This window comes from Bubalus bubalis, chromosome 3 (genome assembly GCF_019923935.1).
Source record: "Bubalus bubalis isolate 160015118507 breed Murrah chromosome 3, NDDB_SH_1, whole genome shotgun sequence".
Taxonomy (NCBI): Eukaryota; Metazoa; Chordata; class Mammalia; order Artiodactyla; family Bovidae; genus Bubalus; species Bubalus bubalis.
Window position 1 is genome coordinate 163,715,104 of NC_059159.1, and position 23,694 is coordinate 163,738,797.

At 37.4% G+C, this 23,694-nt stretch overlaps 1 protein-coding gene and 1 long non-coding RNA gene across 5 annotated transcripts in view; one reads left to right on the forward strand and one right to left on the reverse strand.

Moving 5' to 3' along the window:
• The window catches only part of LOC123332955, a 38,839-nt gene extending 19,472 nt beyond the window's left edge, over window positions 1-19,367 (reverse strand). The window contains exon 1 of the long non-coding RNA XR_006550164.2: window positions 19,253-19,367. This is a non-coding gene — a long non-coding RNA (uncharacterized LOC123332955). The remainder of the gene's footprint in view (window positions 1-19,252) is intronic.
• Window positions 1-23,694, forward strand: part of KIAA1958 (KIAA1958 ortholog) — a 126,849-nt gene that overhangs the window by 97,109 nt on the left and 6,046 nt on the right. For 3 of the 4 annotated variants that reach the window (XM_044940455.2, XM_044940457.2, XM_044940454.2), the window contains one exon: window positions 12,928-13,100. In XM_044940455.2, the coding sequence (XP_044796390.2) occupies window positions 12,928-13,100 (173 nt within the window). Of the gene's footprint in view, window positions 1-12,927; window positions 13,101-23,161; window positions 23,212-23,694 lie in introns of those variants that run through there. The other variant, XM_044940456.2, reaches the window with a different exon arrangement.

The window sequence follows — 23,694 nt, forward strand, 5'->3', positions numbered from 1 at the left end:
GTGCTAGCAAATTAACTGTTTAATAGAGGATTTTGTTATTATTTTGTTTTGGTTTTTTAATCAGTCAGAATTGTTTTTAACAGAAAGCCTGGTGGCTCAGACGGTAAAGAATCTTCCTGCAATACAGGAGACCCAGGTTCGATCCTTAGGTTGGGAAGATCCCCTTGAGAAGGGAATGGCTACCCACTCCAGTACTCTTAGAATTCCTGAAGAATTCCATGGACAGGAGAGCCTGGTGAGCTACAGTCCATGGGGTCACAGAGTTGGATATGACTCAGGGACTAACACATTGCGGGAAAATGCTATCCTGTGATTCTCAGTATTGGAGATCAACTAGAACCACTCAAATTTTTTCTACTTTGACTATCTCCACAGTTTTAGATATTAGAGACAGGCACTTCTGATTTTAATCATCTTCTGATTAGTTTTCTTTATCTACAGGAAAGAAAAGTTTTGATCTTTGTTCCTCTGGCCAAAATAAAGCTGTACTATTTAACATCTATAGATAAAAACTCTTTACCATGTGATAACAGAAATAAATTTCTAAACCTAGGGAGAAAAATCTGGGAGAGTGTATGATAATTTATTACAGTAAGGTATTTTTAAAAGGTTTATTCATGAAAAAGTAGTTATAAATACTAAGGAATTAACAAGTTCTTTATCAATCAGTGTGAAAGATCTCTCTCAAATAGAACTCCTTTATACGAGGTATTATTTATCTCTACATATCTACCATATGATATGATATAGTTACTTACTAAGAAACACATCATTGGCAAGGGCATCCTCGATTATTTTTTGTTTCATTTTTCCCTTAATGCATGGTATTCAAGCATGGTATTCAAATAATTGCTCCTTCTCCCCATTGAATTTGGCTGAGGTGATGAATGCATAGCTTCTCATAAGGCAAAGTGATGAAAATATGATTTTAAAAGATCTTGTCATGCAACGTTCTGGGATAAAGAAATGTACTACGTGATCATCCTTTGGTGGTAGGTGTAATTTTTAAAATATATCTATTTATTTGGTTGCCCTGGGTCTTAGTTTGGCATGAGGTATCTAGTTCCCTGACCATGGATGGAACCCAGACCCCCTGCCTTGGGGGCACAGAGTCTTAATCACTGGACCACCAGAGAAGTCTCACGGCAGTTGATCTATTTCTAACGATACAAAAACAGAAAAGAGGGGATGATTTTGCTAAACCCCCTATAATTCTGATTTCACTTTCTAGACAGAAGAGAAAGAATCAAAATCTCTCGTACACTGCCCTATTTGTGAATTGACTGATTGGGCCTGCCAAGGCTGAAGGAAACACATAATTTGGTATTGAAGATTGCATTAGTTTTTGAAAGAAAGCATTGTAATACCTTTAAATTGTGTTTTTATGTAAACCATGACTTTATTGAATTAGACTCTTTAATTAGGTCATAGTACTAATTTGATCAGAATATTAATTAGGTCAGAGTATTAAAGTAACCTTCATCTTTATTGAGTGAATTACAATCATAGAGGCTAGACCTAGAAATGGAGAAGGCAATGGCAACTCACTCCAGTACTCTTGCCTGGCAAATCCCATGGACGGAGGAACCAGGTAGGGTAGTCTGCAGTCTGGTAGCCTGGTAGCTGCAATCCATGGGGTCGCTAGGAGTCAGACACGACTGAGCGACTTCACTTTCACTTTTCACTTTTATGCACTGGAGAGAAGGAAATGGCAACCCACTCCAATGTTCTTGCCTGGAGAATCCCAGAGACAGGGGAGCCTGGTGGGCTGCCATCTCTGGGGTCGCACAGAGTCGGACACAACTGAAGCGAGTTAGCAGCAGCAGATCTGAAAAGGACCTAGGATCATCAGGCCTGGTGATTTTCAGTGTTGTGAAGAGTCACCATGTCTTCTTAGGAGGAGGGGGCAGGGAGGGCAAACAGATGGATGGAGATTGCATAGGGAACACTTTCTAAAACAGATCCCCCAGGAATTCTCATGTTCCCTGTGCTCCTAACTTCTTACTTGGAGACTCACTAGACTGAATGAACTACCTCTTATTACATATCCTTCTTGTGTGCCAGGTTGGAAAATAAGATTGGAAACATCTCATCTAATCCATCCCTCTTGTTTTATAGGAGAGAGAAACAGCCCCAGAGAGTTGAGATGAATACCTTAGATGTACACACTTTGTTAGAATCAGAGCCGAAGTGTAATCCAGACACCCTGACTTCCAGTCTGTAGATAGGGCTTAGGAAGAACAACCCTACATTCCCACTGAGTAAGAAGCGGTATCCTTTTCTTGTTTTGAAAATTTTAATAGTTTTTTAAGCTCTCAAGTTTCTATTAAGAAATAGATTCAAACTGCCAGTTTCCAAATAGGCTATTTTGCGTGTGAACTTTTACATTTCATTGTGTAATGTTATACCTGGATTACAGCAACTTCTTTTGAGATTTTATTTTTTTTATTTTTTTATTTTTAAATTTTATTTTATTTTTAAACTTTACATAATTCTTTTGAGATTTGATGGGATAATCCTTAAATATAATCAGTCATCTTTTATTTTAACATCTTTCAGCCTACCCCATTTATATTCAGTTTTCATTTCTAGAGGAGAAACAAACTACAGTTTTCAAATATGTGAATTCCAGTCATAGATTATGAACTTAAAAAAGTAACTTTTTATTTAAAGTGGTATTCTTTTGAATATCCAGATATATAGCATCTGTATTATTGGGTTTTTTAATGTACTGTGCTCTTTTTTAGTCTGGAAAGTTTTTAGTTTGTGGGTAAAATCATCTTAGAGGATCGGGACATCTTGAATCAAAACGATTAAATTTTTATCAACATAACTAGGATGTTTGTGAAGTGTATTTAGAGATAGGGGAAGGAAAATGGGAACTAATGAAAGAGGCCTACAGCAGGAAGATCCACAAATACAAACTATTTGTAAATTTCTATATTATCCACATTACTCTTCTAAACAAGAATTCAAACAAGTATACTTTAAATCTCACAAATTTTTATTTTGTAAGTTATATTTACCAGATCATAGTTGATGATGAAAGGTGAAATTCTAGGATGTTAAAAGGTACAGTGGAATTATTTGTCTTTTGAATGCAAGTTGGATTTTTCTAGGGTTCTAATGTTCTTTGTATTACACTGGACTTAGACATTTTTCCATCATACACTCATTTTAAGGAGCTTTGAAAATGCTTTGGCATAGTTTATTTGTTTGTGGTAAGTAGAATTAGGAAGAATCAGCAATATAGAATCCTAACAGTATTTATGCATACTGTATTTAAGTGATTTTTATGCCTGTTTACTTTCTGTGATTCTTAAATTTTATAAATCAAATACCTTAGCATACTTCCACTAGAAATTAATTTATATTTGATTATTTATGCTGGATGAAGTAGCAGTTTCATTTTAGTATTAATCCAGTCAGATTAACTGAACTTTTATATCTACAATTCATTATATTACAACTTTTTAAATAGCATTTATAACAAAAGAATTTTTGTTTTATAAAGTATTTGTTACAAAAAAAAAAAAAACACCATCTTGCCAAAAACCATTACAGTCTCTATGCATTGTGTATATTCCGTGATGTCATTGTTGAGATTTTGCATGTTGTTGTAGGTGCTTTTCCATATGTGTGTTTGTGGTGTTTATGTGGAATTGTTAACCTTTGCTGCTATCACTTATTGTAGTTAAACGGAAAAACTGCGAAGAGGCTGTGCCGGTCAACATTTGTATGTGTGACTTGTGAAAATATGTACTTAGCTGTTTAATATTTTGAGCCAGCACTTAGGGGCCTCTACAGAAGGAAATGTTGTAGTTGTCAGGTGATGCCAACGTCAAAATCTTGCTTCATATTTATAATTCCAGATCAGCTTTCCTTTTGCACTTTTCCCAACTCTTTGAAAGGGAAACATTTGTAAAAAGAGAAAGCAAGAATTCTGAGCTTTCCTAGTACCCCCCACCTTAAATTTTTTTTCCCCCGATACTTGAGAAATTTAATGTCAATGTAGCAGCATAATTTCCCTTGATCTAGGTATTTCAGGTTGAAGAATATAATAACAGAGGACTGTGGTGGCACATACATTATCTTTTTTGGTTGTCATGCCATATTGTCTGAATTTCATTTAATAAAGAGTATTTAGTATTTTCATTTTGTTTATAAGGGACCATGAAAAGCCCAGCTTCCCAGGTGGCTAGGTGGTAAAGAATCCACCTGCAAATGCAGAAGACGCGGGCTTGATCCCTGGGTTGGGAAGATCTGGAGGAAGAAATGGCAGCCCACTCCATTAGGCTTGCCTGAGAAATCCCATGGACAGAGGAGCCTGGCGTACTACAGTCCAAGGGGTCACAAGAGTCAGACATGACTTAGCAACTAAACAACAATATGAAAACCCTGGAGTTCCCAAATATTAACTTTTATATTCAGCATCTGCATAGACTTAACATACCTGGTTGCCTTATGACCATCAGAATCCTTTCATGCCCACCTGTCTTTAGTTTGCTTCCTGATATTTGTGACTTGCCTCAACAATTCCCAACTTACTGTGACATTAGAACATTATTTCAGTGGGTTAATTCTACTTTATTAAAATTTAATGGAGGTAAATTGCATACGTACTTAATACATTATTGGGCTTCCCTTGTGGCTCAGCTGGTAAAGAGTCCACTTGCAATGCAGGAGACCTGGGTTCGATCCCTGGGTTGGGAAGATTCCCTGGAGAAGAGAAAGGCTACCCACTCCAGTATTCTGACCTGGAGAATTCCCTGGACTGTCGCAAAGAGTTGGACACGACTGAGTGACTTTCCCTTAAAGTGGAAGGGAAATATCATAAAATGTTAAGAAAAAAGGCTCTTCTTAAAAAACCTTTTCACACCAACTTTGCAAAACTCCTCACTTCAAGGGCAGGATTTCCTTCTTGTCTGTTCAGTGGGTTTCTACTTACAATATCCTTATAATAAAGGGACAGTCTTCTGAGTTACATTGAGGCTTTCTGTGTGACCGTCGGTGACAGGCAATACTGTATTTGGAAACGTTGCTTCTGAAATTGCTGATTTAATTCTAAGAATATTAAAATGAATTCATCAAGGCCCCTGCCACTTCTTTGCTTATAAGAAAGGTATATTTTATGTTGAGCCTTTTCTCCAGAATATGCTTTAAGCATTTGTCACTCAATGGAGGTGACAAAGAAATAAAGGAAATTCAATTATGTATGTTCTGAAGAAATTATGTCCTTGTACAGTGGCCTCCAGAGTGACACAAAAATATTTCTTGTTTCCTGCATCTGGAGTTTTCAGGCAAGATCTTTGTACTTAGAATTCTGTTTATATGAACACCAAAGATTCTGGCATGATATGTCCTGAAACGATGACTAATAGTTTCTATTAGATAGCTATGGATACATTTATTGAATCCTGCTTTTGGGTTTATTTGCCCTCTTTGGGTCTTTTGTACATTTTGTATGTCTGTCCTGAGGCCTTTATGCCTAGGGCAACTTTTTAATCAAATAATACATATATATTTATTAGGTTTCTAATTTATAGAGTTTGTTCTCACCATGACTTTAAACTTTATTTCATTGCTAAAGTTAGACATAGATTTGCCAGATTAGCCTCATAGTTTGGACATTTTTTGTTGTAACCTGAAAATGTAGCTTGTAACCCCATAAGCCTGGTAGATAATGACTAGAAACATTTTGGATTCAGTAGAATCTCATATAGAAACTCATTTATCTGTTAATGTAAAGAAGTTGGTGATTTCATAAAATGAATGCTGTATACAACTTAAGTTCTTCCATCTTTCTTGTAAGAATGACTTTAAGATTCTTTTTATTCTACCACTTATAAGTTAATTGGGAATAAAAAGGTAGATTTACCAATTTAGTATAATTTAACACTAAGCATCTGTTTAGAAATGTAATCACCACAGTTAATACTTAGAAAAGTCATATAGAAAAATACAGTACTGTTCTTTGAAGATGGATTTATTTCCCCCCTTTTGATGGATTGTCAATTTGAATGTATATTTTCTGGCCACTTAGCTTTTAATTGATTTACATGAAAAAAAGCATATGTGTGCCTGTTCACTCAAACCATATTTAAAATTCTCTTTTTAAGCTGCTACAGTTATAAATGTATGAAAGAAAGAAGAGAAAGGTGAATTGAGGAAGAGGGAAATTTCTGTTAATACTTAAAATGTGTAACTGTGATACCCTTGGTTAATTAATCCTCTGCCTTTTGATATTTGTAATAATACAGGAGAATTTTTTTGTTATTAAGAATATACTGTTGGTTTCATTTTGTTTTGCTGCTCACTGATCTTTAACACCAAGATGTTTTCATCTTTATCGGTTCAGTTTTGCTTCATATTTGTCTGTGTACCTGTGCTCTAAATAAAATTATAGTTTTATGTCCCAGTGGCTTGTTCTGTTATGTGATAATGGTTATCTTTAATGTAGTGTGACTTTCTATTGTTTTCAGTATTTGTTGGTACAGCCTAAAACGTATAGAAATAAAAAAAATCCAATAAAATCAGTTAATGAACATCAGTGATGTCTCTATAATGAGAGCGTGCTTTAATCCTAGTGTTTTATCTGTGGTTGGGTATGACTAGTCTTCATTCATTTACTCAATGGTTTTCTGCAAAGCTGGCTGATTTTTTATAGCTACAACAAACAGTTTAAAAGGCGAATTAAACCACATTTAAAAAAGATTGTCCTGGTCACCACGCATTAGCCCCAGGTTATAGTCAGTGCAGACTGAGCAAAGCATTCCGCATCAGTTGTTTTCTAACCACTGAGGAGGGGGAAGTCATGCAAGGAGGAGTGTTTCTACATGTGAGTGCTCAGACAAAGCTCCTAAGTAGGGAAGACACTTTCGGAAGGCATTTATAGCTAATTAATCATATGCTTCCTGGAGCCCCAGGCCTAAAAGTCCTGTTGGTGGAGCAGAAGTCTCCACTGCAAACTTGGTCTTTCTGTCCATCTGTGGAGTTGTGTCAGCCAGTTGTATGAAGTCATGCCAAGCTAAGTAGATGTCAGGTTCTAGACTTCCTCATTTTTAGGAGAATTTTTCGGTTCAGATACAATTCTGTGTGTGCAATTTGTTGCATTTAGCACATTTGACAATGTTCTTTGGAATAGGAATGGTTGTTCAAAATGATTATAATTATCAGTTTCACACATCCTTGTTGTGTCACTAAGATTATTTAATAAAGAAACCCCCAGAAAATATAGTGTTCTCTCTCACAGTTCATTATTTTGCAAAAGTGCAAATAAATTTCTTCCATATCTGTGGATAGTCTCCCAAAGTATTTATTCATAGAAAGCTGAATATTCCAAATAGAAATAATTACTGTATTTTTGTATTACAATACTTTAAATTGTATTGGAAACTACTTTATAAATAGTTATAACTAAGTTTGTGTTTTTAGAGCTCTAGACACAAGGGATTCATCTTTAAATGTGTTTACAAGTTAAGCATTTAAAATGTAACAAATTTTATTTTCCCAGTAGGGGAAGAATATTAGAATTTGAGTTGAGGAATATTTACCCTACAAGTCAGAAAATGTTTTCTTTTTAAAAGTTTTATTCATCTATTTTAAATTAATGATAATCTTTTCTAAGAAGGTTTCAAATTACTAAAAATAACTAATATGTATAAAATATTTAATGTTGGTACTATATCTAAAAGGTAATGTTTAAAAAAACATTGAATTTGGTGGCAAACATTTTCAGACTGAATATTTTTTACTTTATTGAAATTCATAAAGATCTAAAAATGTGAAAGCAATAATTGCCTTGCTTTTTTAAGCATTATTTACTCTCCTTGATAAATTTTAGAGTTTTGGTTTCCCAGTGCATATAGTTATGTTTATACTATACTGTAGTCTGTTAAGTGTGCAATAAGCTTTATGTCTAAAAGAACAAGTGTGCTTTTCCATAGTGGCTGCACCAGTTTTCATTCCCACCAACAGGGCACAGTTGTTCCTTTTTCTCCACGTGTTCACCAACACTTACTGTTTTTTGTCTTGACAGGTGTGAGGTGATACCTCATTGTAGTTTTGATTTGTGTTTCTCTAGTGATAAGTGATGTTGAGGATCTTTTCATGTGCCTGTTGGCCATCTGTATGTCTTCTTTACATAATACTTGCTTTCTTGGTTCCTTATTTTGTTTTTAATTTGTCTCAAGTTTTGCTTGATAGGTTGCAGATGTTAGACTTTTGTTTTTGTTTAACTTTTTCTGGGTAATACCTTTTATTTACTCTCTGATTTGAAAATACATTCTAATAGTTATTTCTTTCATGTTTTTTTTTTGTTTTTAACAAATTTAAATATATATATTTAATATAAAAATTAATTCACATTGGTCATCTCTCCCTTTTTTTCTTCCTTGTTCCTTATCCTTCCCAAAGAGGATGAGATCCTAATCATATTTTTTAATATCTTTCCTCTCTTCTTTTTCCCTTATTATTGAAATTATGGGGAATTTTAGTTCAAGATTTTGTTCCATCACACCCCATCTCTTTTCACAGTCTTAACAGTTGTGTTGAGCTCAGTTGCCACATTACCTAGCGTTAGGAGTAAATTATTTGCTTCTCACTCACTATACCTTGTACCCAATATCTTTCCCTCTCTTTGATTCAGTTTTTCTTTTGTTTGCAAATATCCATGACCTTTTTTTTTTCTTTTTTTTTAAGAAAGGGTGTTTGGATGATACTCTCTTTATGATTGAAAATACCTTTCTTTTTCAAGTGATACTTTAGTTAGGTAATAGAATTCTTAATTTTGGTTGTTTTCCCTCACAACTCTGTAGACTTGAGTCAATGTATTTTAGTATTTGGTATCACAGCTGAAAAATCTAATTCTTGTTACTGTCGCAATGCCATTTTCAGTGTACAGTCTCTGTTTCTGTGATAGAAAATTAAATTATTTAAGCCCTTATAATTGTTTAATGTAATAATTAAACTTAGAAAGATTACAGAATTTTCTTTTTGCTCTCAAGCTTTGGAAATTTCACCAAGATATGTTTATGTGTGTCTTTTCAATGTGTGTGTTAGTTCATGAACCTTAACACTCTAAGGATTAAAATCTTTCTTTGATCAATGGGGTTTTCATATGTCTTGGATTATTTTATCCTGTTCTCTAACTTTTTCTTTTAAATTCTTATAAGATGGATTTTTAGTTTCATTAGTCTGTCTTGTATGCCTCTTAGCTTCACTCTCATCAGTTTTTTACTACTTTGCCTGCCCTTCAGGGAAAATTCCTTCCTAGTAACTAATTTGTCCTTTAGCCATGTTCATTCTAATACTCAGCTCTTCGGAGGATTTTTAAAATGTGTTTTTCCATCATTTAAACTTGCCAGGATCTTTCTTGTTCTTCTCTTTTACTTTTTTAAAAAAAATTATTTCTTATTAGAATATAGTCGCTTTCCATTGTTGTGTTAGTTTCTGCCGTACAGCACAGTGAATCAGCCATACATGTACGTATATCCCCTCTTCTTTGGATTTCCTTCCCATTTAGGTCACCACAGAGCATTCATTAGAGTCCCCTGTGTTATACAGTATGTTCTCATTAGTTATTTTATACTAGTGTCAATTGTGTATATATGTCAATCCCAACCTCCCAGTTCTTCCCACTCACCCCCTTTCCCCTTGGTTCTCTTTTCCTTTTACAATAAGAGCTGTTCTTGTTTTAAGTATGCATTATCCTCTCAAACCTCTGTATTGATCTTTTAAATTCTTTTTCTTTTTTTTCTGGTTTTCTGAATTGTCTGTTTTCAAGTAGAGGATAGGGAACATGAAATTAGTTGCTCTGCTTGAATAACTTGGTAACTTCCATGCCTTTAAGTTTTAACCAGTTGCCAGGTGATGCTTGTTTGTATGCTCACATTGTAAAATGAAAGTCTGGATTTAACATTGATAGCTTATAGGGATTTCCTTAGACGATGTTTAAGGGTCCTGTTTGAACCTGGGCAGAGCTCACTTTTGTGGGTAATAGTTGAGCACAGGGTTCTGCAGGTGGACTTCACCCGGCTGTAATGCTGGACAAAGAAGTGTCCATGAAGAAGCTTCCCTGCACAGTATAAAATAGATGATAGGCTGGGAGCCAGGAACCCTCTCCAGTGTAGACACAGCAGAGGTGCTACCTGAGAGATGGAGCACATTGGGGGTTTCTTACTTTTTATAGCTGCTTTCCTGTTTTCCCCTCTCTATCCAATGGGGCTGCCCAGAGTTACCTTAGGCAGTGCCCCCTTTTCTCTCTGACCTTGGGGGTACTAGCCTTCCACTGCAGATCCATTCACTTTACATACTGTGCTGCAAATGATGTAAGTGGAAGCTGTGTATCGAAAGTAGGATAATCATCCAGATCTGGCCATCCTTAGGCTCTACTCCCACAGCCCCTCCTAACTCTGAGCTCAGAGTTTGCCTGTTTTCTAGTGGGAAATCTTTCAAAGGCTTCTTTAGTAGTCCCTCCTTTTCCCTGTATTCAGCTGTAAGTTCTTACTTTTGTTTGTTTCTCCATAAGGATGCTCTCCTAAAAATGTCCCCAGCACCACAACGCTACAACTTATACTCAGAATTTTTAAAAAGCAGTTAAAGAGACATAATTTAATCCTTAAATACAGTCAATAAGGAACCGTGTATGCTGTTTTATTTTCACAGATTTCTTTTCCCATTATGTAAGCATACAAGCATTCTTTCCTTGTTTCTTTATATACTAGGACTTGGTTTCCATTTTCAGTGTACAGTCTCTGTTTCTGTGGTAGAAAATTAAATTATTTAAGCCTTATAATTGTTTAATGTAATAATTAAACTTAGGCATCCTGTCTTGCAATGTACTCTTTTCTACTCCTATGCATATTAAAGTGATAGGGACTAGACTGTGTTGCAAATAAGTCATTTTTGTCTTGTTGTTCAGAAAAGCTATAGTGAAACTATAGTGGTTATTTAAATCAGACTTACGAAGGTTAGTCTGAGTAAATTTGGGAGGCGAGGATGTTTTTCAGAAGCACAAAGGGCTAGTACCTAAATTGTGTTCCTTACTAAACGCTGTATCCCTGTAGTACCTGATTCCTTTGCTGTAGTGACCAGAGTGGAGTCAGCAGGACCCAGGAGCAAACCAGGAGTTGGCTGTAATATTTTCCAACTCCATGACTTGGGACAGCACAGTGCCTGGTACAGAGAGAGTACCTCAGTAAATACTGGATTAATGATGGATGAACTTACTAAGTGTATGAGGTTCAGATTCCTTACCTGTAAAATAGGTATAACAGTAGGATTGCTTAGAGACGCAGATAATTTATATGACCCTTAGCCTATAGTGAGCATTTAATTAGTGCTGGACATAATAGTAAATTTTATACTAGAATTCTTTCATTAATATCAAGCAAGTCCCAGAAATAATAGAAGCTATGTGTCAGTTTAGGAGGGTGGTGAGAGGAATATGCCTACATGTCTCAGCTGCTTTGGAAAGCATTTCTAGCATTGTTTCTGTCTTACTTTAAGCATTTATTAAAGCAGATTGTGTGTTCAGCAATTCAAAGCCAACTTAAAGGGTGAAGACACAGTCTTAAGGAGCATATAAACCAACTGAAGAGATCTTCCAGGCACAATTAGATTATTAGTTCTAAGGAATAAGAAAGCAAATGTGGGGCTCATACCCAAAGCCAGAATAAGGGCGTTGGATTGTAAGGGAAACGAGTTTGCAATTGGAACTGAAAAAACACGCTGTTTGATCAGCACAAAGACCTGAGTGAGATTTCTCAGGGTATGTGGGGAGGGGGGATGTGGTGTCCTGGGCACAGGTGGATGCTGGAAGACACAGGAGGCTGGTGGTTTGGGTTCCTCACTGGGAGCAGAGACGGGCGAGGTGAGTCAGATACAAGCACTTGGCAGATCACCTTGGTTATGTCTTAGCTTTGGGTTTTGCTATTTCTCAGCCTTTTTGAGCCTGCTTTGAATACAGAAACATTCCAAAGTGGGTCAAAATCACTGGTTAGAGTACAAGCTGGCATTGTTTTAACTTTGTGGTGGTTTTTACCTTGACTTTTTTTTTTCTATCGAAAGACAATAATTTGAACATTTTAAGCCCAGCTTTAGTAGATCACAGAGTGTGAAGAAAGGCCAGCTAATGGTTGTAGATTTAGCTGTCTCTTTGGCAACCAGTGGACACATTGAAAAAGAAGAGTCTTCATCTAAAATCATTTAGCAGTTATAATTTACAATCTTTTCACTCTCAGATGTGAGCCTGTCTGGTGTACCCCTTCTCTTTCCCTAATATTCTAGTTGACCTTCCATTCAGATTCTAAGCTAGCAGATGGGTTGTAGATTCAGGGTTGAAATCTCTCTCTTTGTCAGTTTGTGAAAAGAAATAAAGAAATATGCTAATACCATTTAATTTGAAGCTGCCCAGAATGACACATAACACTTTTGAGACTATTACAGAAAAATAACAGTTCTACATGTGCTTAAGGTAAAGAGGAAGAACGTATAACTTGTCTTGCCTTTTCTTTCCCTTCTTTCTAGTTGAAATGCTATGTTTTTCAGTGAAAATTTTAGAATCATTCTTTGTTTCTCCTCATTCATTTTTCCGCAACTGTTACTGAATGCCTGCGTTAGTGCATCAGTTAGTATATCTGGCAAAATTTGGGGAATTAAATCCAAGGATACTGCATGATTTAAAGTTAGAAATATATTATATTTATATATATACTATATTCTATATTATATACTATATTCTATATATAGATATATATACTATATATATATACTATATTCTAATATAGATATACTTGATAGAAACTTTCTTTTCTTAAAGGGTTGTCTCTTAGAAGTTTTCTGTTATTTAACATGATCCAAAGATTTAATTCTCCAGAGATGGGAATGGCAAATTATTTTAATGCCTTTTATTGTTTTTCTTTCTAGCCTATTCTACTAAGCTCAACAAATTTCCTGTATTTAATATTAATGATGACTTGAATGATCTATGTACCAGTGCAGTAAGCCCAAACACGACCAAAGCCACGCGGTATGCCCTGAATGTGTGGCGATATTGGTGCATGACCAATGGGCTCAAAGATCACACAGACATCACCAAGGTAAGAAACTCCTGACTTTACTTCTCCTCACAGCCAGCTTTACTGAGCTTGCCTGTGTCAGGCAGGGTGCTAAGCACTGTGGGAAACATGGAACAGGTGGTTTCTGTCTGGGGAAACTTTGAAAAGACCCTAAAATAGAAAAATATGCACAGTACAAAGAAGAATTTAAATGCCAAAAAATCCAGATGGGTAAATTAATTTCACTTTGTTGAGACTGACAAAGGAATTGATACTTAAACTTAATTTTGTATTTTGAGAAAGAGGTAGAGTTTCAAGAGAACTGGATAAAGACATGAGTCTTCTAAATGAATCATGTAAGAAAGAGTAAAATTCAGAGGGACATATTCACCTGCCTGCAGCAGAGGCTTCGTGTATGGGAACAATGAACTATAAAAGCTGGATTCTCATAACCCTTAAATGCCAAGCTAAAATCTTGTGAATATTGGCCACTAAAGGTTTTTCCTGTGTTTCTTTATAAGGAGAGATTTTATTTGAAAGATGACTGCAGGAGCAGCAGGGAAGGGACTGTCGTAACAGGGAGAACACTGACCATAGGACCTGCAGGTGTCCTAAGGGTCAGGTGAAAGGGAAACACTGAATTTTTTTTTAACAGGAAAGAATGTAAGAATGTAACATTTTAGAGCAGTTAACTGGAAGTGATGAGCAAAAATGTATTTGATAGATTCTTAATTTTCCCAGTTGTACAACAAGCTCTTAAAATCTCTTCTAACTTGAAATGTTTGACAGTTAATAGAAGGAAAAATTCTAGGACATACAGAGATAGAAGTCAGAAAGAAAAACACCAGTACAGTATATTAACGCATATATATGGAATTTAGAAAGATGGTAATGACGACCCATTACGTGAGACAGCAAAAGAGACACAGATATAAAGAACAGACTTTTGGACTTTGTGGGAGAAGGCAAGGGTGGAATGATTTGAGAGAATAGTATTGAAACATGTATATTACCATGTGTGAAATAGATGACCAGTCCAAGTTGGATGCATGAAACAGGACAGTCAAAGCTGGTACACTGGGACAAACCAAAGGGATTGGATGGGGAGGGAGGTGGGAGGGGGGTTCGGTATGGGGGACACGTGTAAACCTGTGGTTGATTCATGTCAGTGTATGGCAGAAACCACCACAATATTGTAAAGTAATTAGCCTCCAATTAAAATAAATTAATGTTTTAAAATGTAGAACAAGAGAGGTATAAAATCACCATAGAACACCACAGTGATAATTGCTACAGGCAAGATCCACTGGTACTGGCAAAATTAGTGGTGAAAGTTTAAGGATAAACAGGATTTTTGTGTTGCGTCAACGTAAGACCCTCTTAAATATGTACTAGAGAGAAATAGTAACTATTCAGAAGAGAACCCTGGCAGATGCCACTTTAATAGTGATCAAGATTAATATTTCCCATGTGCTTAGGACAACACATTGCATGTATGGGATTTTTTTCTTAAAAATTAATAACTTCAGTGTACTCATGATAAAAAAAAGCATACAAATCCAAATTGAGGAAAATTCTACAAAATGCTTAACTGGTACTCTCCAGATGTATCAAGGAATGTATCAAGGTCACAGAAGATGTTAAGATAGAGCAATGGTCACAGTTTGGAGGAAACGAAAGCGTGCTGCAGTCCATGCGGTCACAGAGTCGGACATGACTGAGCGACTGAACTGAACTGAAGGAGACGTGACAACTAAATGAAATGTGGGATTATATTGGTACAGGAAGAAAATTTTACTGGAAAGTGGGGAAATATGAGTAAAGTCTGAAGTTTAGCTAATAGCATTGCAAGAATGTTAATTTCCTGGTTTCAATAACTGTTCTGTAAGATATTAACATTAGGAGAAGCTCAGTGAAGATTCATTGGGGACTCTCTCTACTATTCTTGTAAGTCTAAAATTATATCAAATTAACATTTTTTAAGACAAAAAAGAAGAGAAATACGTACTTTGATTTGGTTATGTTGCTGCTGCTGCTGCTAAGTTGCTTCAGTCGCGTCCGACTCTGTGTGACCCCATAGACGGCAGCCCACCAGGCTCCGCCGTCCCTGGGATTCTCCAGACAAGAACACTGGAATGGGTTGCCATTTTCTTCTCCAATGCATGAAAGTGAAAAGTGAAAGTGACGTCGCTCAGTCGTGTCAGACTCCTCGAGACCCCATGGACTGCATGCAGCCCACCAGGCTCCTCTGTCCATGGGATTTTCCAGGCAAGAGTACTGGAGTGGGGTGCCATTGCCTTCTAAATAATAGATACATCTACCAGATGGATATGTCAAATAAGCATTTGGGAACATGAATTTCAAACATGGGGGAAGTATTAAAGCTGGAAGTCTAAACTCAGAGGTGTTGCAAATAGAAGTCAAAGTTGAAGCCCAAAGGCAAGTGATACCTCTAGGTTTGGGTGATGTGTTTAGGGTACCAACAAAAGATGAAATAGGAAATCCAAGTTTCTACTTCTGGAAGCATGGTGCCCTAGATACTGTGAGGGACCTTTGCAGAAAGGAATGGAGTCATCCAAGGGCTGAAACTGAAGTGGTGTGAGCAGTAAGCACATATGAAAATCAGGCTCTCCCCTCAGGGCTTATGTTAATAGCATCCTTTGAGGAAGGAAAGCAACTAGGAGTGAAACTGAAGAACCCTTTATTGAGAAGACCCTGGAAGGGTCTAAAGAAGTTCTAAGTCAATAACATACCCTGGCTCCTTGCAGAGTCATATGCTAATAATCTTTAAAGGAAAACATCCAACATGTAGATACAAATTTTTCACAGGTTAATAAAGATCAACTAAATATGTGCTCATTAAAAAAAAAAATCATGAGTCACTTAAGGAAATAAACCACCATGAATGAGAATGATTAGAAACAGAAAACAGATTTAGACAGCAGGAACTTCAGATAGTAGATTATAGGCTAAGTATGTATGTAATGTTTGTTGAAAGAATGAAAAGAATTATAAAAATGAACAAGCAACACCCCACTAATCAAAATGATCCAGCAGATCATTTCCACTTGTGATCATAAGGGAATAGAAGGGCCCAGAATTACCCTCTGTAACAACAGGAAAACTGAGCAGAATGTTGGAAATAAGTCTTCCAACAGAACAGACAACGCAGACTTGATCCCTAAGATGAGTGCCACCACCTCTCAGGCTCTCTGCCTGGAGACAATTTCTAAACTTCAGGGAAGAGAGGGGAACCCAGACTGAGCCTGGCAATCTTGCTGAGTTGAGGGGAGACAGAAATCAGAACTCAGGGAGGATGGGGACATGAGAACAACTAAAAAGAAATTACGACATTCATTGAAAAGATGGAACAAATCCAGAATTTAATAACGTAAAATCCATAGTTTCTAGCATCCAATCAGAAGTTGCTATTCATGGGATGGGAACATGTAACCCATACCCAGGAGAAAAATTAGTTAAGTCTTTCACTTCCAACCAATTTGTTGAAGGAGATTTGCTCTCCTGCCAAAAACAACCAAAAAGCAGACAAATGATATAACTAATATGCAAGTTACTATGTAACGCACACAGGGCCATGATCTCTGGGAGACGGGAGACAAGGTGAGCCTTAGTGTGTCCCAGCTTGCTGCCTTGAGAGTCTGCGGGGCTGTGTGCAGGGAGAGGGCGTGCAGGCAGAGCCCAGCACCTGTGCTGCGTTGAGGAAATGGAGCTAAGAGTCCAGAGAGACCCAGGTGACTAAAACTGTCATAACAGAATATTTGAAAGTGGAGTTACCCAGAAAGAAAACCTGAGGGAACTGAACATATTCCATCTCAAATATTGAGCTGAATACTGATCAGCATCTGCATGTGAGGAAACTGCCTGAGGAGGGCAAAACGAAACACCTGAAGAATGAAAGGTGTTAGAACCTGGGGCTCCACTGAGCTGGAGATAGTGCCTCTCCCCACCGGTCAGACTGGAGAGACCTCAGGATTCACGCTGTAGAGTATTCAGAGAGGTCTTGCATCACATGTGGAGAAGAATTAGCCATGGAACAAGCTTTGCTCTGATCCCACCCAGCAAATCTTAAAAGCAAGACCCAGCTACATGAAAAGGTAGGACATCACTAATCATCAGGGAAATGCAACTCAAAACCACAATGAGCTGTCACCTCACATCTGTTGGGATGGCCATTATCAAAACAGGAACTACCATACAATCCTTTATCTAAAGGAAGTGAAAACATTAACTCAAAAGGATATATACACCCCTCTGTTCATTGCAACATTGTTTACAATAGCCAAGACATAGAAGCAGCCTAAGTGTCCATAGACGGATGAAGAATATACGGTGTATATACACAGTGGAATATTACTCAGCCATAAAAGGGAAGAAAATCTTGCCATTTGCAACAACATGTTTGAACCTCGAGGGCATTATACAGTCAGTGAAATAACTCAGACAGAGAAAGACAAATACCATGTGATCTCACTTTTATGTGGAATCTAAGAGCAGAAACCTCAGAGCACACAGAGCAGACTGGTGGTTGCTAGACATTGGGAATGAGGGGTATTGAAATGGGTGAAGGTGGTCAGAATGCCTGGGGATGTAATGTTACAGCTTGTTGACTACAGTGAATAAGACTGTATTGTGTATTTGAAAGTTGCTAAGAGAGTAAATCTTAAAAGTTCTCATTACAAGGAAAAAAATTAAACTGTATGTGGTGATGGCTGTTGACTAGATTTATTGTGATGATCATTTTGCAATATATATATATTTCAAAACGTTGTTTATATACCCAAAACTGATACAATGTTATATAGAAATTACATCTTAATTTTTTAATGAAGAAAAAGCAAGACCCAAAAGGATCCAACAGTTTCTAAGTAATTTAACTATGTCCTAGAGCAAACCTTAAAAACATTTATAGGATTATAAAAATATCCAGACCCCAAGAAATAAAATTCAGAATGTCTGGCAACTAGGCAAGAATTTGCAGACATGCCAAGAAGCAAGAAAATATATCACTTAAAAAATGAATCAATCAAAACCAATCCAGAACTGATACAGATTTTAGAATTAGCAGACAAGGACATTAAGCAGTTATTATGACGAAGATAAAAGCACATGAAAAGATGCTCAACTTCATTAGACCTCAGGGAAATGCAAGTCTAAACCACATGAGATTCTACTTCACATTCAGTAGGAAGATTAGAATGAAAAAGAAAAAGATAATAACAAGTGTTGAAATTGGAACCTTCATACGCTCTTACATGGTACCGGTGGGAATGTAAAATGATGCAGCTGCTTTGGAAAGTCTGGCGGTTCCCTAAAAGTTAAATGTAGAGTTACTGTATCACCCAGAAATTCCATTCATGGACATAAACTCAAGAAAATTTAAAACATATATTTATGCAAAAACCAGTACACAAGTGTTTGTTGTAGCATTATTCACAATAGCCAAAATATAATCCAGACAACCCAAATGTCCATCAGCAGATAAATGGATAAACAAAATGTGGCATATCCATACAATGGAATATTATTTGTCAACAAAAAGAAATGAAGTACTGACACATGGCTTACAGCATGGATGAAACTTGAATGTGTTATACTATGTGAAATCTCAGACACAAAAGAGCAAATATGTCTTATTCCATTTATGCAAAGCAGGTAGAACAGTCAAGTTGATAGAGAGAAAAAGTATAATAGAGATTACTAGGGGTGGCGGGAGGAGGAAATGTGGAGTTACTGTTTAATGAGTACAGTTTCTTTTTTAAAAAATTCTGGAAATAAGTAGTGATGATGGCTGCACAACCACAACGTTGCGAATGTACTTTGAGTGCCACCGGATGGCACACTTGTAAATTAGTAAGATGGTAAATTGTATGTGCATCTTACCGTAATAACCTAGCAAATCAATTTAAATGTAACAATTCACCTTCATTCATAAAAATAAAAAAACTCATCTATTCCCGTAGGCCCTCATCACCGTTTCTTCAGCCCTTAACCTTAACCTTTTCTAGGCCAGAGGATCTTGTCTTCCAGACTTTGTGAAGTCGCTATGAAGACAGTTATCTGTTACTGGGAAACTTTACACTTCCTTGCAGGAATCCATGGAAAGAGCCACATTTCCCCACAACCTCCACAGCTTAGGTAACATATATACATCCCCGGTGGTGAAAATGTCTCACCTGTCCAGTTGGGTGTGCCTTCTGGGTAGTTTCTCCTGTGTTGTCTAGAGGAATGTGGATGAAGAAGAAAATGTATTTCAATCCTCTGTCTCACATGGGCCACTTAAATATTTTTAATGATAAATTCTTAAGAAAAGCCAGTCTCTTAGAGAATTAGCAGTATTTAGTTAAAAGGAATTGTGGCATCAAGGTCTACAGTCTTTAATCTCACTTTTTTGGTCCCAGTGCAAGGTATTTTTAGTCTAGTTGTGTCTCTAAAGATAGATATAGCTAGCAGCAGACAAAATAGTTACAGCTGTTGATCATGGTCTGGCAGCTGGCTTCTCTGGTGGCACAAACAGTATAGAATCCACCTGCAATGTGGGAGACCTGGCTTTGATCCATGGGTTGGGAAGATCCCCTGGAGAAGGAAATTTCTACCCATTCCAGTAGTCTTGCCTGGGAAATCCCATGGACAGAGGAGCCTGGCAGGCTTATAGTCCGTTAGGTCACAAAGAGTCAGACATGACTGAGCAGCTAACACTTCACTTCAGACCTCAAATTTAGTTTCTTTATTTTTTTAAGGAGGAAAGCAAGGAATCAGATCAGATTTCAATTCATCTCAATAAGCAGAATGAACCCTGCCAGTCGCACTCTTTCATTACTCTGTGGTCTACTACATGTGTTCCACAGAGTGTTTTTTCTTCATAAATGTAATCTAATCCTCACTAATACATCTTTCTCAAAGTTGCTGTCTCATTGATTTATATATTCCTTAGCCTTACTGAGAAAATAGAGTCTCTTGAAGTTTGTGTCTGTCTTTCTCAATAAATGGAAATTTGGTAACTACAAAAGTGAAATCATTTTTGTTGTCAGCAATGGTTACTTGAAGATTTGTTTTGTTTTCCTATTAGAGTTTGTATAGTTCACGAGCATTTTCTCCACTTTCTTCATCCCTTGTTCAAGATTATCACAAAAGGAAGTTTGAGGCATTCCCCAAAAGTAACTCTTGGTTTTACATGTCTTATAATTCTTTCAATTACCAAGGATTACTACATAGTTCCAAAACTTTGGGATTTATCAGCAAGTCAGTCTTCTTATACTGTTCTTTCCTATTTAGAGTTGTCTGCCCCATGACCAAGCTCTACTTCTCTTTGGTCATTTTCACATCAAGGAAGCCAGGTTTGCAGTCCATAGTGAATTTAATGTAGTAAATCTATTCAGAGTGGCTCATGGAGGGAAATAGTTTTTGGCAATGTCTTCATAACAAATTAAAGACCTGGAGGAATGACCATCATCCAAAACTCAATCTGAGAAAACGAAGGAGGCAGCCAACATGGGCCAGAATGAAGAGTTTCTTGTGTGCCGAGAATATAAATTTTGTGACTTGACATTTCTCCAGGAATTGCTTTTGCTGTAATTTTTCTTTGAAACTTGTGGTATAAATGAAGAGAAATGATCTGCACCCTAAGTCAGCTTGGTTCTCTTGACTCTGAGGTTAACTCCTTGCTTTAACCCATGTTTGTCAGTGCATGGGGTATCAATGATACAGTTCAGACCTGCTAGTGGGGATCTTCAACATAAAGAACCAGTCGTGTATGAGATTTCATTCTTGCCTTCAGGAAGCTTTCAGTCCACTTTGAGAGACCTATAAATGGGGGGCTTCCCTCATGGCTCAGTGGTAAAGAATCTGCCTGCCAATGCAGGAGACATGGGTTGAATCCCTGATCCTGGAAGACCCCACATGCTGCAGCGCAACTAAGCCCTTGTGCCACAACTACTGAGATTGTGCTCTGGGGCCTGGGAACCACAGCTAATGAGCCCACGTGTCTGCAGTTACTAAAGCCAGCACACCCTAGAGCCAGCACTCCATGACAAGAGAAGCCACTGCAATGAGGCCCACACACTGCAACTAGAGAGTAGCCCCCGCTCTCTCCTAACTAGAGAGAAGCCAGAGCAGGAATGAAGCCCCTGCACAACCAAAAAGAAATAAATACAGTTATTTGTTCTAAAAAGATTCGTGGGATCCCACTTGAGAGAGTAACTTGCTTAGGGAAGCTGGAGTAGTCTTCTATTTTGAGCTAGATCTGAAATAAGGAATAGAGGTTTTCCAAATAGAGAAGATTAGTGGGGGGAAAAAGCTTTCTAGATAGAGGAAGTAGCATATGCAAAAACTTGGAAGCATGAAAGAGCCTTGTGGTTTATATGACTGGCACAGAGTTCAGTGAGGCTGGAAAGCAGAGTATAAAGAAAATTATCACACAAAAAATAGATGTCCTTTTCATCATAGGGGACTGGAATGCAAAAGTAGGAAGTCGAGAGATACCTGAAGTAACAGGCAAGTTTAGCCTTGGAGTACAAAATGAAGTAGGTCAAAGGCTAACAGAGTTTGGCCAAGAGAACCCACTGGTCATAGCAAACACCCTCTTCCAACAACACAAGAGACGACTCTACACATGGACATCACCAGATGGTCCATACCAAAGTCAGACTGATTATATTCTTTGCAGTTGAAGATGGAGAAGCTCTAAAGCAAAATAAGCTCTACAGCAAAAGACCAGGAGCTGACTGGATCAGATCAAGAACTCCTTATTGCAAAATTCAGACTTAAATTGAACAAAGTTGGGAAAACCACTACACCATTCAGGTATGACCTAAATCAAACCCCTTACACTTATACAGTGGGAGTGACAAATAGATTCAAGGGATTAGATCTGATAGACAAAGTCCCAGAAGAACTATGGACAGAGGTTTGTAACATTGTACAGGAGACAGTTATCAAAACCTTCCCCACGAAAAGGAAATGGCAAAATGGTTGTCTGAGAAGACCTTATAAATAGCTGAGAAAAGAAGAGAAGCAAAAGTCAGAGAAGAAAAAGAAAAATATATCCATCTGAATGCAGAGTTCCAAAGAATAGCAAGGAGAGAAAAGAAAGGAGGAGCAAGAATAGCAAGGAGATCCTCAGTGATCAGTGCAAGGAAATAGAGGAAAATAATAGAATGGGAAAGACAAGAAACCTCTTCAAGAAAATTAGAGATACCAAGGGAACATTTCATGCAAAGATGGGCACAATAAGGGACAGAAATGGTATGGACCTAACAGAAGCAGAAGATATGGCAAGAATACACAGAGTCAGTTGGCACAAATACAGTCAGTTCAGTTCAGTTGCTCAGTTGTGTCCGACTCTTTGTGACCTCATCAGGAGAACTGTACAAAAAAAAGATCTTCATGACCCAGATAACCATGATGGTGTGATCACTTACCTAGAGCCAGACATCCAGGAGTGTAAAGTTAAATGGGCCTTAGGAAGCATCACTATGAACAAAGCTAGTGGAGGTGATGGAATTTCAGCTGAGTTATTTCAAATCCTAATAGATGATGATGTGAAAGTGCTGCACTCAATATGCCAGCAAATTTGGAAAACTCAGCTGTGGCCACAGGACTGGAAAAGATCAGTTTTCATTCCAATCCCAAAGAACGGCAATGCCCCAAAATGTTCAAACTACCTCACAGTTGCACTCATTTCACATGCTAGCAAAGTAGTGCTCAAAATTCTCCAAGTCAGGCTTCAGTGGTATGTGAACCAAGAACTTCCAGATGTTCAAGCTGGTTTTAGAAAAGGCAGAGGAGCCAGAGATCAAATTGCCAACATCCATTGGGTCATAGAAAAAGTGAGAGAGTTCCAGAAAAAATTTACTTGTGCTTTATTGACTATGCCAAAGCCTTTGACTGTGTAGATCACAGCAAACTGTGGAAAATTCTTAAGGAGATGAGAATACCAGACCACATGACCTGCCTTCTGAGAAACCTGTATGCAGGTCAAGAAGCAACAGTTAGAACCAGACATGAAACAATGGACTGGTTCAAAATTGGGAAAGGAGTACAGCAAGTCTGTATATTCACACCTTACTTGTTTAACTTATATGCAGAGTACATCATGAGAAATGCCGGGCTGAATGAAGCACAAGCTGGAATCAAGATTGCTGGGAGAAATATCAGTAACCTCAAATATGCAGATGACACCACCCTTATGGCAGAAAGTGAAGAGGAACTCAAAAGCCTCTTGAGGAAAGTGAAAGTGGAAAGTGAAAAAGTTGGCTTATAGCTTAACATTCAGAAAACTAAGATCATGGCATCCACTGCCATCACTTCATGGGAAATAGATGGAGAAACAGTGGAAACAGTGTCAGACTTTATTTTGGGCTCCAAAATCACTGCAGATGGTGATTGCAGCCATGAAATTAAAAGACACTTGCTCTTTGGAAAAAAAGTTATGACCAACCTAGACAGCATATTAAAAAGCAGAGACATACCTTGCTGACAAAGGCCCATCTAGTCAAAGCTATGTTTTTTCCAGTAGTCATGTATGGATGTAGGGTTGGGCCGTAAAGAAAGCTGAGCACCAAAGAATTGATGCTTTTGAGCTGTGGTGTTGGAGGAGACTCTTGAGAGTCCCTTGGAC